The 14,901-nt window shown below is 40.5% G+C and overlaps 1 protein-coding gene across 2 annotated transcripts in view; it reads right to left on the bottom strand.

Annotated features, from left to right (window-relative positions):
- Positions 1 to 5,571: 5,571 nt before the first annotated feature.
- RUVBL1 (RuvB like AAA ATPase 1) overlaps positions 5,572 to 14,901 on the bottom strand; it is a 28,512-nt gene continuing 19,182 nt past the window's right edge. For both annotated transcript variants that reach the window (XM_075938812.2, XM_075938813.2), the window contains exons 8-11: positions 14,671 to 14,869; positions 10,794 to 10,896; positions 6,562 to 6,653; positions 5,572 to 6,211 (exon numbers count right to left, since the gene is read on the bottom strand). In XM_075938812.2, the coding sequence (XP_075794927.1) occupies positions 6,052 to 6,211; positions 6,562 to 6,653; positions 10,794 to 10,896; positions 14,671 to 14,869 (554 nt within the window). In that variant the 3' untranslated portion in view covers positions 5,572 to 6,051. The remainder of the gene's footprint in view (positions 6,212 to 6,561; positions 6,654 to 10,793; positions 10,897 to 14,670; positions 14,870 to 14,901) is intronic.

Raw genomic sequence — 14,901 nt, 5'->3', positions numbered from 1 at the left:
CCTCCATGAACTTACGTAATTCTTTTTTTTAAATCCAGTTACAATTTTCACTTTCACAAAATCCTGTGACAATGAGTTCTACAGGGTGGCTATGTTGTATGAAGAAATATTCCCTTGTATTTTTTTACCTGCTGTTTTTAATCCTTTTAATTTCATTGGGTGACCCCCCAGGTTCAGTTATGTGAAAGGATAAATAACACTCCGTTAGTCAATGTCTCCACACCATTCGTGATTTTGTAAACCTCTGTCATATCTCCCCTAAACTGTCTCTTTCTGAGATGAACATTCCCAGTTTTTTAAATCTCTTCTCATATGGAAGCTGTTCAATATACTGCTCATATTTCTTGCCCTTCTCTATACTTTTTTCCAAGTCTAATGTATCTTTGAGATGGAGTGACCAGAATTGCATGTATGGACGTACCATGGATTTCTATAGTGGCATTATGATATTTTCTGTCATATTATCTATCCCTTCCCTAATGGTTCTTAATATTAGCTTTTTTTGAGCAGATGTTTTCAGAAAACTATCCACAATGATGCCAGAATTTCTTTTCTGAGTGCTAACAGCTAATTCGTAGCCCATCATTTTGTTTGTGTGTATTTAGTTAGATGATCTTTCCAATGTACATTTGTATTAATCAACATTATCACATCTGAGCACATAGCCATGAGTCAGGAACTCCTGCGTTCTAATTCTGCCTCGGATCCTGACTTTGTGTTTGGTTGTGCCTGATTAAATTAACCTCTCTATTCTAAAGCATTCTCCATCAAATAACACAGGGATATTACTGATCTACCTTATCAGGGTGACCTGAAAATGAATTGATGTCCGTAAAGTGTTCTGAAGTGTGAGGTAGAATATCATGTAGAAAAGCTGGGATGAGATACTTTTATAATCTGTTCAGATATTTATAATGTGTTCCATACCAAATGGGGAATACTGAGAAAAATTTAGGGAGGTATTTTTGTGGTTGTCTTTTTAAGGCACAACAAAATTCTTTGGGAATGGGGAAATCTACTTTTAAAAAGGATTATTTTATTTAAAATGGCTAAGAAAGCTCTCTGATATAGTTAACGTTGGTGGGGAAAGGGAAGTCAAGTAGGGGGGAGCCTAGTAAATCCGAAGGCCCAGGGAGCATTTATATTAAAGAAAATATAAGACATGGGAAGAAGGCAATTTTAAAACACAGTATGTATAAGGAGGGGATCATCTTTCAAGGTCCCTTCCCCGTGACATATACATTGTGTCATTTGCATAGGAGGCACGTATGCTGGATTTATGTGTATTTGCTTGCTTAGAGCAGGATCCCATTGTGGCACCATTCTGTGTCTGAAAAGAAAATCACAGCTGCAGAGCTTATAATATTCAACAGGTTACTATAACCACCCCTCCCCCACCCATCCTTGGTTTAATATAGAACTATTTTTCACACTGAAACCAAAATAGGACAAAATATGGGCCTGCTGTAATTGTTGTTAGATTATGTGTCACCCTGATAAGATGTAACAAATATTTTCCTACCCAGCAGGACCCGTTTCCCTGTGTGTAATGGATGGAGAAACTTCTCATAGTCTGCAGGCAATCGGTCGTAAAAACTTCGCTCAGAAGATTAATGCAATAAGTGCAGCCCTTATGGGAAATGGGAAGAACAGAATTAAAATAATGTTTTGTTTTTCCATATTTAATAACAAAACCCAACCTGTTGTGGAGGAGTATTTTTTTTGCTAGATCACCCTTCCTCCCTCAAGCAAAACAATTTTGTTTTGATTATTGATTTTATTTTTAAAACTTTTCATCAGCTTTTCATCTGGTACAGTTATTCTTTTAACAGAACTATTTTTCAGTAATATGAAGACTCTTTTCATAGGCAAAGCTTTGACACCAGTTAGTATGCTGTACATCACTTAATATGCTTGTCAACATTCACTTACCATTTAGTATGCAAATATCTTCCCTTTTATTACAGGCTTATGTCTTTCCCAAACACTTTCTGGCTAGAAGAGAGATGTCACCATATATAGATCATTTCCTAGAATTTGTGCTGAGTAAGAGAAAAGATGCAGGCTTTATGTCATTCTAATATTTCCTGTCATTATAGATTGCAGATTGTATCCAGGTTTTGTTTGTAACCGAGATACTTTACTGGCTGTGTAGGAATTGGTAATAAGAGCCTTACTTATTACCCACGGTTTTGCAGGCAATCCTATAAATGTTCTTTACAATGATTCTTGCATCTTCTTTCTCTGAAGCATCTACTCAGCAGGATACTAGACTACATAGATCACTTGTGGTCAGGTGATGTTCTTGTGTGATACAATAATGATTCCTATTTCTCCTAAAACTGCTGCTTTCTTCTCACACTTGCATATTTAGGGACATTTGCAAGAAAACTAAATCTTAAAAAGCTTCTTTGTTCCAATTATACATGGAGTCCACCATCAATGACATGTACCACTACCCATAGAAATCAGCTGTGGAGTTAAATTCCTCTGATAGTCCAACAGAGCCTGTAGCTGTTTATTTTTAGGGTGTGGTGCAGAGGTTTGTGTTTTCTCTTTTCAAGGCTGATATTTAAGGATTGGTGGACTATTCAGCTCAGGATAAGAGAAGACCTGCTTTAAGAGTTTCAGTAAATGTTTTTTCTTCACAGTTTTGCAGCTTGAGTATTTTTATAGTAAGGGGCATTTTGTTTTTAGCTTGTAATTAGCCTGTAACACAAGGTGAATTCCTGAGCTCTGTTTCCTAGGAAATATATAACATGGGAGATGATGTCAATATTCCTATAAGGCATCTATCTCCAATACACCTGTAAGTCTCTTGAAACCATGTTGAAGAGACAACAACATTTATCAGTAAAAGTTGTCTGCCATCATGTTATGATCTGGATTTGGAATATCCTTAAAGTTCAGGGATATTCAAGACTTTTAGTCAGTCCCTGACCTGTTCCAACAAGGAAACATCAGATATTTCTAAAAACTTTATGAACAAATCATACCTTTATTTCTACAGAATAGTAGTTTAATGAGGGACTTTTGAATTGGTGCAAACTGTCAAATGTACTTTTCACCATAAAGCTGTTTAATTTGCTAAAACTTTCCATAGGGCCTAAATGACAGGAAATTCATACTCCAAGCCCAGCTGCTCAAACCTGCAACCATAATTGTTTTATATCTAAACTGTAGAAATTGCCCATGGCAGAGATGCAGCATTTCACTGATTGCAATCAATAGGAGTCATTACAGATTACTACTTTTTGGCTTACCGTAGAACACTTCCACTGCAAATCTCAGCCACTACCATTTAGTTTTAGATGAAAGGGATTAAAGGCACAAATTAAGGTTTTATGACAGAGTATTATATTTTAGAGACTGGAATAGGGCCTCACTTGACTAGTACATATTTTTTTTGTATTATGTGGGCTTATAGGTCCTGACAGAAATCTCAGTTTAACAATTTCTATAGCTGCATCTACCCCTTCCTTATTTGTTAGAGGTATTAAATCCAAACCATTCAATCTCTTTTTACCCTGAGCAACTTGTCTTCAGTGAATGCCTCTGTCCACTCTTTGTAACAGAAGAGAATTCAAAGTCCTAGTCTTGAGCTGCAAAGCCCCTTAATAGATGGGGATGTGATTAGGCCAAAGATTCTTTATCTTCCACAACACTGCTTCACCACAGTGATGAGACTATAGGAATTGCAGCTTTAGATTTTCAATTGTTGCGAGCAGAGGCTTCCCCGAGACAGGAGCCTGGCTATGGAATTCCTTGCCAGAAAAGAGCAAGGCCACGCCAGGCTGGTTTAAATCTAAAGTGCAAGACAACTTCACAAGGAAGCTTATAACCTTGTCCTGGCAACTGTAAACTGTGAAACCAAACGCATACATGCGCACACACAGAGAAAATGATAAGAAGATCAGTAGTTTGCCTCAACAGAATTAAAGTACATAATTTTGATAACCCACAACTGGATACTTTTTGTTTAGAAACTAATTTAAATCTCTCCAGGCATTGGCAGTGCGCAATATACAACTGCTATCTATATAAAAGTTTCTATTAACCCAGCCAGTCTCATACTTAATTGCACTGGGATCCCCCACAGACAATAAAATGGGGAACCCCTCCCTGATGACAAAATGGGGGATCAAAGCTGAGCTCCACCAACTCGAAGGTGGGGCAAGAGCTGAAGACCAAAAGCTTCAACTCCAGGCAGGGGGCCAGAAACCTGAATCCCATTACACAGGACTGAAACCCTCAGGCTTTGGCCTGGGGTGGGAGAGAGGGGTTCAGGCTTTGGCTTCAGTGCTAGGCCCCAGAAAGTTTAAGCAAGTCCTTGCAACCCCATTAAAATGGAGTTGTGACTCACGTTGAGGGTTCCTAACCACAGTTTGAGAACTGCTGTTTTAGTCTGTATGGCGTTAATCTCCAGCTGTCCTAAAAGTTGCTACTCATCTGCGGTTCTCCTGCAAGACCCAGCATACTTGAAATAAAAGACATTCTCAGGGAAGCTAATCTATTTGTATTTTTTGTTTTACATTTTTTTAAATAGGGCACAGGCAATTGCCATTTTCAGGAAGAATCCCACTTTGACAAATATATGGGGAAATCCTGACTTTTAGTGAATGGCTTTATGTGGGTTATTTGTAGCATGGTAGGCAACAAGACAGTCTCTCACTTTCAGCACTGTAGATTTAAGTTTGAATTAGGACGAGTCAACCAGATTTCACCAATTTTTTTCATTGCGAAACTACAACATGTACAACACAACTGGTAATCTCCGCTTAAAGGCTCAAATGAGGTGCACTGACATGCTCTTGGCTCAGCAAGCTTCCCCTGTGTTTAAAGTAAACCTCATATTTGAACTAATGTACTGAAGTGATCAAAACCATAGTTTAAATGATATTCTATCTTGCTATGAAATTTTTTAAACTATTTTCCCCATTCTATTTATCATAAGTACTTATCTGGCCTCCAGTACCATAATACTGTATGGTTTCATTTTCACTGCATTCACCTTTACAGCACCCTTAAGTGTGAGCTGCACTTCACAGCTGGGGAACTGAGGCACAGTGACTTGCTTGTAATGAGGCAGGAAGTTTAAAACAGAGCAAAGAATTAAACACAGGTCCACTGAGTTTCAAGCTAGCACCTGAACAACTGGACAATTCTTCCATTTGTTATCAATTAGTGTCCTGTCTATCCTTATATTCCTAGAAGAAAATATGGCTTACTAGAGAACTAGTAGGAAGATAGAGTATTCCTTGGTAAGGGAAGTGATTTTTATTCAGGCTGTTTTAAAACAATTATATTACAACCAAAAATCTCCTAGCACTTGGAATAAGAGATCTTTGTTAAAGAGCTCATACCCTGCCCATTCACAGGAGCCAGGGTTTTGTGGAGAGAGCTTCTACCCCACATATCTAGTTCCCCTGAAGCAGTGTCCAGAACCCCTTCCCTCTGCAAAGAGATTCCTCATGAACAACTATGTCAAAGTATATTTTTCCCCTTCCCACATCCTTAAGTTAGACAAAATGCTAGGTCATTTCTTCAGGCAGATCAGAATACAGAATGAAATATTTTACTTGAAATTTATTTTACAAAAAGCACTTCAGACAACCATTTCAAAATTTTAGAAGGAAGGGCTCTTTGTTCAAACAAATTACATTAAAACAGAGTTCATAAAGAAAACAGACTGTGTTTAAGCGTCAGCTTCAGCATGAGAAATCAAGAGATTTCTGAGCCTAGAACGTTTTTGGTAACCAAATCGAAAGGATAAGCAAAATGACGAGTCAGCATATCCATTTTGTATAGACTCAATATAAGGGACACTAAAATGTTACAGGCATCAGACAGCATCTTATTGCTTGCCAGCAAAAGTAGGAATATTAAACTGTCAGCTTCATATCTTGAAGTATCTTAACATTTAAATACTTTTCAGTCCTAATGGAGATTAACCATTACACATTTCTCCTGCTCATCTCTCTTTCAATAACTAAATCATCCCCTGAAAGTGTTAAAAGGTACTCCAAAGCATGTGGTGTGCATCAAGCTGTGTTATTTCATGTACTTTTCTTGATGATCAGCCAAGATTTTTGCAGATGATTTGGCATCGTAGAAAAGTTCATTTATTTCTTCAATGTGCTCCTTCTCAATGCTGTCTTTCCCATTAATCTTGGCTAGCAGGTTAGCTGGTGTCAATAACTGCACAGCATATCTGTGATTAAATAGGGAAAAGAGGACAGACTGAAATAACCGTTACAATTCAGTACATCTGCACAAACTCCTAAATGAGTACAAGTAACTTGTCAGATTCCTAGTAGCTTTAAACCAGAGGCACAAAAGAGCAGCAAAATTCTAGTGAGTGCCCAGTGCATCCCCACAACAGTGGAAATGGAAGGACTACGGCTTCTGGATAGCATTCAAAGCCATTCCTAAGGGACTAGAAGTCACTGTCCAGTAACTAAGGCTCACTCTTACTGTGGGAAGGATGTTGGGTACTATCTCACAGTACTTCCACACCCAACCACTGCAGGTTATAAGAAAATTCAAATGGGCTCTACGTACCTTAAAGTTGTCTTGTTGCCAATCTCCCCTAAATGGTTTAGGGCTTCCTCACTAATATTAATTCCTTCTGTCTGGGCTCGGAGTTTTATGATCTGTTGGGATACATAAGGTGGAGAAGTGAAGCTGCAGCAGTCATGTAACAGTCTAGATAGTAGTAGAGTCCACACTTGTTCATTTACAGAATATATATATTCTAACACACAGTGGCAGATAAGCTATCCTATTTAGAGAGCAGACATGAAACAAAAGTCTGATTCTTATTTCAAACATCTATGGCATCTATAGCAGGCCCCTGCCCAAAATGATTAATCATCATTGTAAAGGGCAGGGAACTATGTTCCATCACGATTTTGCCAGGCTGATTAAGCCTATTTAGTAATTAGAAACCTGGCATAAAGCTTCCATGGGAAAATCAGTACCACCACTTAGTTCTTGCCAATGGCAGCCCAAGCCCTGTGCACACAAACACAGAGATGCCCCAATCCCAATCATGCATACTGTAGGTCACTACTATATGGCACACTCCTAGAAATCCTACCAAAAGCTCTGCTTTCCCTTCAGCTGCTCACTCAATACCACACACTTTTTATTCACCTGATAGTAAAATAAATCAAAAAGTTACTTTAGAAGGTTCACTTACCCCTCCCTAAAAATCACTAAGAAGAATCTAATCTTTTAAGAACAGTCTCAAGCCTGTACCAGTTAGAAGATCTTTGTAAAGTTGGAGAGCAAGATATCACCCATAAGCCTGAGTGTATAAAGCTGTAACAAAAGTGGCACAAGTCTCCCAGCAGTCTGTATTACCAGCTGAGTGATAAGGGGCAGACTGGATAATGATGTTGTGTTGTAGTGCTGAGATAACTCTGGAACTGCGAGCCTCATATAATACAGGTATTTTTCACTTTGGCAGCTTTGTAAACAAGATATCAAGAAGCACTCGTTTAAATTAAAGCCATAAAAATGCAGCAGGGGAGTTAGAAGTGGGGGGAAGAGAGAGAGGGGTTTGACACAGCAGAAAGTTGCTCTAAAAATTACATTTTGAATTAGCTTTTAGAAAGAACAAAATTAATGTCATCTGAGATGTCAAAAAAAAAATCTTGTAAGGTAAACCAACCTTCATTTTTTCCATACTTCCAGCTGTTGCTATTTTACACTGACCCTCTCCAGAAATAATACATGTTAAAAAGCAGCTTTTATAACTTTAGCTCAGCGGTCACCAACCAGTAGATTGGGATCTACTGGTAGATCTTGGAGCCTCCGGCAGGAGATCTTGACCAGTTTGGCTAAAAGGCTATCAAGCCCAGCACTTCAGTTGCCCCCACAGACTCCTGCACATCATCTGCTCTTTGCCTTGGAGCTGTCCCCTCAGGAACCTCCTGCTTGCTGTGCAGGGCAGGGGAGACAGATGAGGGTGCTGATGTAAAGATGCCTCCTCTCCCACCCTGTATCCTATCTCCACAGAGCAGAGAGGGGGCACAACAGGGTTTGGGAGGGAGCTTGCTGGCTGCTTTTGGGAGTGGTGCAGCAGGGCCAGGACAAGGGTGAGCCTCCTTAGCCCCACTGCACCACCACCCAAGAGCCACCTGATGTAAGCAGTGCCCAGCTGGAGCCCACATCCCACAAACCTACCCCAGTCATGAACCTCCTCCTGCAACCCAAGCCCCTGCCATAACCCTGAGTACCCCTGCATCCAACCACCTCCTACAGCCTGCACCTAGATCTCCCTCTGGCATCCCAACTGCCTCCCCCAAACTCAGCTCAGAGTCCCCCTCATACTACAAATCCCTTAATCCAAGACCCACGCCTGCACCCCAACCGGCTGGCCCTGCCTGGTGAAAGTGAGGGAGGATGGGGGAGGGAGGATGGAGTGAGCAGGGCAGGGCCTCAGAGAAGAGGCACAAAGGAGGTGGGGCAAGGACATGTGGGTTTGAGGTAGATCTTGGATTGCACTTGCATTCAAAAAGTGATCTCATGCTTAAAAAGGTTGGAGACCCCTGCTTTAGCTTGTGAGAAGCTCTGCTCAGTGACAAGAACATAAGATCAGGGCACTAAATCCAGCAAATACATACAAACTAAAAGCTGTAAAATGGAAGGAGTGTTCATTGGGTGAGCGAGTTCAAGAATACAAGTCCCACTTATGCAAGTTTAGGGGTTGTGTGTGCGCGCATGTGTATGTTAAATGTAGGCTGGTATTTTATTGTAAAGCAAGCGTCTTACACATCATTGTGGGATTAAGATATTTGAGATTCCTTTCTTCTCAAAAGCTGAATAATAGAATTTGTATACAAGCTCTATTAACAGAAATTTAAGAAGCATTTTACAAATACTATAAACTACCTAGGCACAAATGAAAGTTTTGCTCAACCATTTTTTGACCAATGAAAAATGAAGTTTATTTCCTTTTTTTTTTGCAGTGGCAATGAAAATTATCTACAGAATGAGCATAAAGTTCTCATGCGATCCCCTGCAAGGGCACAATATTTTTTTCCTTAAAAAAAGCACAATGCCTTTGAGAACTGTCTTTTTCCAGCAAAATAGACAAAAAGAAGAGCAAACCTATATCAAAACTAATTTAAAAACCAAATGATTCCTCCCCCCCACAACTAAGCCTTGTGCATTTTTTTAACCTAAACCATTCTATTTGGTCATGATTATAATGCAGTTGGCTCCAGCTCCCAATCTCCGGAGGTGGAGGTCAGTCAGTCATTAAGGCAGAACTGTCTAATTATGGACACAAGAAACACTGAGTGTCATGGTTTATTGAACATAATCAGCAAGACTCTGTATATGGAACAGCAATATTGCGAGATTTCCCAAACACAAGCAGGTCATGGCAATCATAGTTCCTGCTCTGAATTTTTGAAAGTGAGTAGTTCAGAAATAGACCTTTAATCATTTAATAATAGCTACAGAGAGAATTTGAGGGTGTCCAATGTGATGGCACAACACACACCACTTTCTATTTTATCGTAAAATCAAATATCAACACTTTGTGGTGTTTAACACAACAAAAGGCAATTCAAAAATACATACTGCCACTACCTCTACACATCCTAGGAAAATGTAAGTTCACTAGGAAGAAGTCCAGGATGGAGTGGCAACCCTCACTAAATCTCCAGGCATTGAGAGCAATTCAGAACTTTAAAACTAGCTTTACAGAAAAACAAAACCAATCTGTATTACTGTACCCTCTGGCTACTTCCCTTATAATCTACACTGCAATGCTTCAGCTGTCCTTTCAGTGTACAAAAACCACCCTAAATGTGCCTCAAAACAGCAATTCACAAAAGCCTCCTCATACCAAATGAAATGAGGTTTTGCCTCTACGTTTATGTTCGATAAATGCCTCAGCTTCACCTTGGCACTTATCCAGCAGCACAAGTCCATTATCTTGTGACAACGTTCCCTGCCAATGACAGTATCTCCTAAATAATACAAAGAATTGACATGATAAACTGTAATGGCTTCTGTATCATGTCAGTTCACACTATTGAGACGTTAATGAGGGGGATCTTTGACACGATGCATCATAATGGCACCCAAGGATTATAATCGATACACAATGCACTGTGTTGGCCCCCAGGAAAGTCTTGAGGCATTGAGTAATCTTCCTGCCCTCCCAACTCTGCAGTAAATTTTTTTCTGCACTCCTAGGTGAAGTTTAGAGAGAAGTAGGATAAAGATACAGAAAGTACGTCTGCAGCAGGAGTCGCAGAAGAATGGTCTATGGAGTTCTACAACACAGCCATCCTCATCTTTAACACAGAGGTCCAGCCCGCAGAGACCAAAGGTCATAACCCATATTGCTTCATTTAATAAAAAAACACTGCACGTTGGAACTTGTAGCTTGTGCAGACAATGCCTCTCATAGCTACAAGGGCCATGGCAATGCCCTCTTTCTTGTGAGATGAGCTTTGCCTTTCAAGCCCCAGCCAATATACTAATGCAGCCCTTTCATAGGCAAGATTCAGGCCCTACCACACTACTGGTCAACCAGTCCTTTAAAAAAAAAAAAAAAAAAAAAAAAAAAAACACACCACCCAGAAATTCAAATTAGTCAGTATGTCCACATGAGAATTTATGGCACAGAGATGGTTCTGGGAATAAACCTCACAGCTGAAGAAGAGATCAAATAGCTACAATGTAACATCACACACAGTCAAGTGCTAGCTCTTACCTCTATAGGCTGGAATTCCAGAGACTTTTAAAATAGTATGTAATATAGCCCATACCTGTTTCATTTCCTGAGGTGTATACAGCATAGTTCGAATAATCATCACTCTGTCCAGAAGGTCCAGTGGTATTCCGTGAGGGGACACTATATCCTCTGTGCCTCTGGAACAGATACACAAGAGAGGTCAGACTCCTCATTCAGAGTTCAACACATGGGCTTGGTTTAGATACTGAGAAATGAGTGGCCGCTATATGGCAACTATGTACACGATAAGGGAGAACAGTCTCCAGAGTTTGTACGCTAAACCTGAAACAGCCTAAAATGAAAAATATTCTTTCCCTTGTATTCTTAGCAATTTCATACAGCAATACTGAGAGATGGGATTTAGCCATCACATTGCCCAGTATTCCACATTATCTCCTTTATTCCCCTCATCTCCTATTGTAGTTGTTTATATCCCACATTAGTGACCCAGTAGACTGAAAGGCACAAAATCGTGCATTAAGCTTATGGTACAGCTTACTAGAACTCTTCTTTTAGCAAGGAAAAGTGACACCAAGGATTCTAGCCTACCAACTGCTTTGCTAACTATGACAGACATTTCAATTTCCAAACTCAGTGCTGGTATTTGACACTTCAGGCCCTACTCACAACTCCCAAGAGGAAGTCATATAAAAAGGGTCAGAAATATTTTTTTTAAAACTTCTCCCAATATGTTCTCCAGTAGAGGGTGCACAGCATTCATATGAAGCTATTCCCAGTCGTATTAGAATACACAGACAATTGTATTATACCTCTTGATCCTGTTAAGGGCCTATAAAGGGGCTCACCCCCTCACGAGCGTCACTTTGTGGTCAAGGGCGTGTCTGCAACTTCTCCACCCCAACTGTCTCCAGGAGTGGACTGGAGGTGTTCCAGATGGCTATCTGGTCGGTTGCCTGGGACCAGGTTCCTTATCCCCTTACTGTAGCTGCCTAGGAGATGGGGGTGACTGAGGCCCACCCACTCCTCTGGGTCCCGGTTGGTGTCTTGAGGGGCTTCATTTCTTGCTGGTTTGGGTCCTCTGGGAACCTCTTTGTGCCTAGGCGGGGTCTTCTGAGCCTTGGGTGGGCCAGCTCTCATCTCAGGGCATAGCTGGGTAGGTTTACTAGGCCCAGCCACAAGAAGAAAGTCCTCGGTAGTCAGGATTGCGGCAGCAAACAAGTTGGGATTATGCCGTTGTACCCAGGTTTGAATTAGGGTTGGCAAAATCTCCAGGTATTACTCTAAAACTATGGCGTCCGTAATCTCGGAGGCTGTTCAGACCCTGTAATGTAGCCAATGGGAGGCCCAGGCCTTAAGGCTCCGGGCCACCATGTGGAGTCAAGCTCCTACAGGAAAAGGTTCTCTACAGAACCAGTGTCGATAAATCTCAGGATATATTTCCAGGCAATCAAGGATGGCAGCTTTCACTATACAATAGTCAGCGGTCAATTGCCCAGGACCAGGCTTCTTCTTGGCCCCTTGTAACTGCTGAGGAGTAACCCAAGCCTGCCCATTCCTCTGGGTCCCAACCCAGGGACCCTGTAAGTAGCAGCTGTCTGCTAACTGTCTCTGCTATCCGCTGCTACCTTGCTCCCTGGACTACTTCCCCAAGACGCCACTCCGTTCAGCCCTCTCTTTCAGGGCTTTGAAGCCAGGCTCTTAGCACACCCTGTCCAGAGTTCTGTAAAGTGTTGTAGTTGGTTGTGGCTAGTCTTCAGCAGCTGGACCTGGGTCTCAACCAGGTCTGAAGTTCAGTTCACACTTGGAGCTGTCCGAGGTGCTGCTGTTCTCCCAGTTCTCACTGGCTGGGTGGAGTTCCAGTGAGGAACTGCCAGGCCCTGGCCCAGCAGCTTCTTTGATATCCACTTGCTGGGCCTTGTCTGGCTGCCAGAGAAGCAGCCACTCTAGTCTGCTTGGAGGACCTATTTTCTGCTCTTCTCCTTGAGGCAGGGTGTGACAAGGCCTCCAGCTTCCAGCAGGGGGTGTTGGGCCTAGTCCACCCTGTCACAGGGCCATCTGCAGGTAGATTTAAATGGGAAAACAACTTAGAATACTTGGTATACTAAATATGATCTGTTAAAGCCAATGGATTTTCAGGTATTGCGGCAGTAATCTATGAATAATCTATCAAGGGAAGAGTAAAGGCATTCCATTTGTGACTTTCCATGTGACAGACACCAGCACCAAGGTACCCTAATACAAGGTCAATTATTTAACAGTATCTTCAGTTGTGTTCTGGTACATGGCATGTTTTCCTTTAAACAGGTCTTCCTTGTATTTTGCAGGATCCAAGGAGATACAGTACCAGTCCTTACCTAATCTCAGGATGGAAGCCAGGCTAGAACCCTGTTAGCAACAACTGTTCAAACATAGGGTAAGAATCACCTATGTGGTTCCAAAAGCAATACGGTGGTACCATTTCTTCAAGCTCTGCTGCTCCAGAGTTGCTGTTCTTTGCTAAAGTTATGTTAATATATGTAACTAGCAGATGTACCCATTGTTGCTTGGGTCTATAACTTAATTAAGGGGTTTTTGTTTTTGGTTTTTGGTGTTTTTTTTTAAATGAAAGGAAGAATGTACATGCTTTATTTAAATAATTGTATTTTTCAAAAAATACAATGGTACTTTTATGAAGTTAATTTTTGTTTCAGATTTCTTAAAGGGGTTGTTACAAATTTTCTGTTGAATTTTTTTTAGTAAATTTTGTGAAAGGGAAATTCCATCAAGAGCATCTTTTTTAATCCCTATAAACTTTTATTTGCTATGTTTTAAACAACAAAAAAAGTCAATGGTCACTTTGGTTTCCAATAACATTTTCTTCTAGTTTTCAAACCTTAAGCATATTGGATAACATATTGGGAAAGATTTTCAAATCTTTTAGCTGTGCCAAAAGAAAGCACTACTCCAAATTTCTCCATTTTATCTTTTTATGTAGGGTTTATTAAGAAGCAATCTTATTCCAGATTCATCCTACTTTTATGACAAACTCTCTAAAATATATAGCAGGTACAGTAGTGTCCACAGAACACAGTGTGCTCAGTGCTGAACATCACACAGAAAGATATGGTCCCTGCTCCAAAGAGCTCTCCATCTGAAGACCAGATGCTTCAAATGAGTGTACTAAAGACTATTGGGAACGGAGAACAAGGGTGAGATTAGCTGATTATAGAGAGTAAGCTATGTGCAGATTTTGCAGGTTCAATCAATTAAAACTGAAACAATATCAATCCCTACTGATAATTTATCTAGAAATTATCAGCTAGCAATTTACTACAGGCAACATGATAGAAATGGGTTTTAGAGGGAGCTAAAGGAAAATATAATGATTTTACTGAGTAATTGTGTGTGTATGTATGTCATGCATAAGGGGAGCCATTGCTGTATTGTTGGAGGAGCACAAGAGGTCAAGTCAATGCAATAAGACAGAAAAATGGAAAGTGAGGGAGGAAGTAAGTTGTGATGGCCTTTAAATGTGAGAATAAGAAGCTAAAAGTTGTTGCAATAGAGAGCCAGAAAAAAGACTCAGAGGATGGGGAAATAAGGTACAGGAAGATATGCAGTAGTGTTTTGAATGTAGACAGGGAGCAGGCAAGAGATGTATATGTTAAAGGAAATTAAAGAAGAGGGGCTGTTATAGTACAACAAGACACAAATTGGAAATGGAAGATGCTGAAAGGATCAAAAAGGTAGGTAAAAACACAAGACGAAGAAACAATAATATTACCACCAAACTGTCTATCCAATCATCTTGGTGCAGCTCTTGAGGACTGGGTTTGGCTCATGATTCATCTAGGTTTGTCAGCACCAAAGATGAAAACATTCAAAGATCATGGTTCTTGCTAAGGAAACAGCAGATTCTAAGGCTTATGGACAGAGGTGAAACATACAAAATTCAAGTTTAAAAACTGTACCTGATTATGCAGTTCCCTCTGTTGGAAGCAAAGATGACGATGGGAGCAATAGAAGATTCTAGTGCTCGATGCAGATATGTGAAACATTCAATATCCAGCATGTGAACCTCATCTACAAAGAGCACACCTGGAACCAGCTCTGCAATGCCTTGATCAATGTACTTATTCACCACCTTGTTTATCTCACTTCGAAGCTTGTCTAAGAGACAGGAAAGAAAACTATTTTAGTTC

This window comes from Pelodiscus sinensis, chromosome 11 (genome assembly GCF_052426305.1).
Source record: "Pelodiscus sinensis isolate ZL-2025 chromosome 11, ASM5242630v1, whole genome shotgun sequence".
NCBI lineage: Eukaryota > Metazoa > Chordata > Testudines > Trionychidae > Pelodiscus > Pelodiscus sinensis.
Note: the sequence above shows the minus strand (reverse complement) of the source record. Positions and strands in the feature narration are given on the sequence as shown.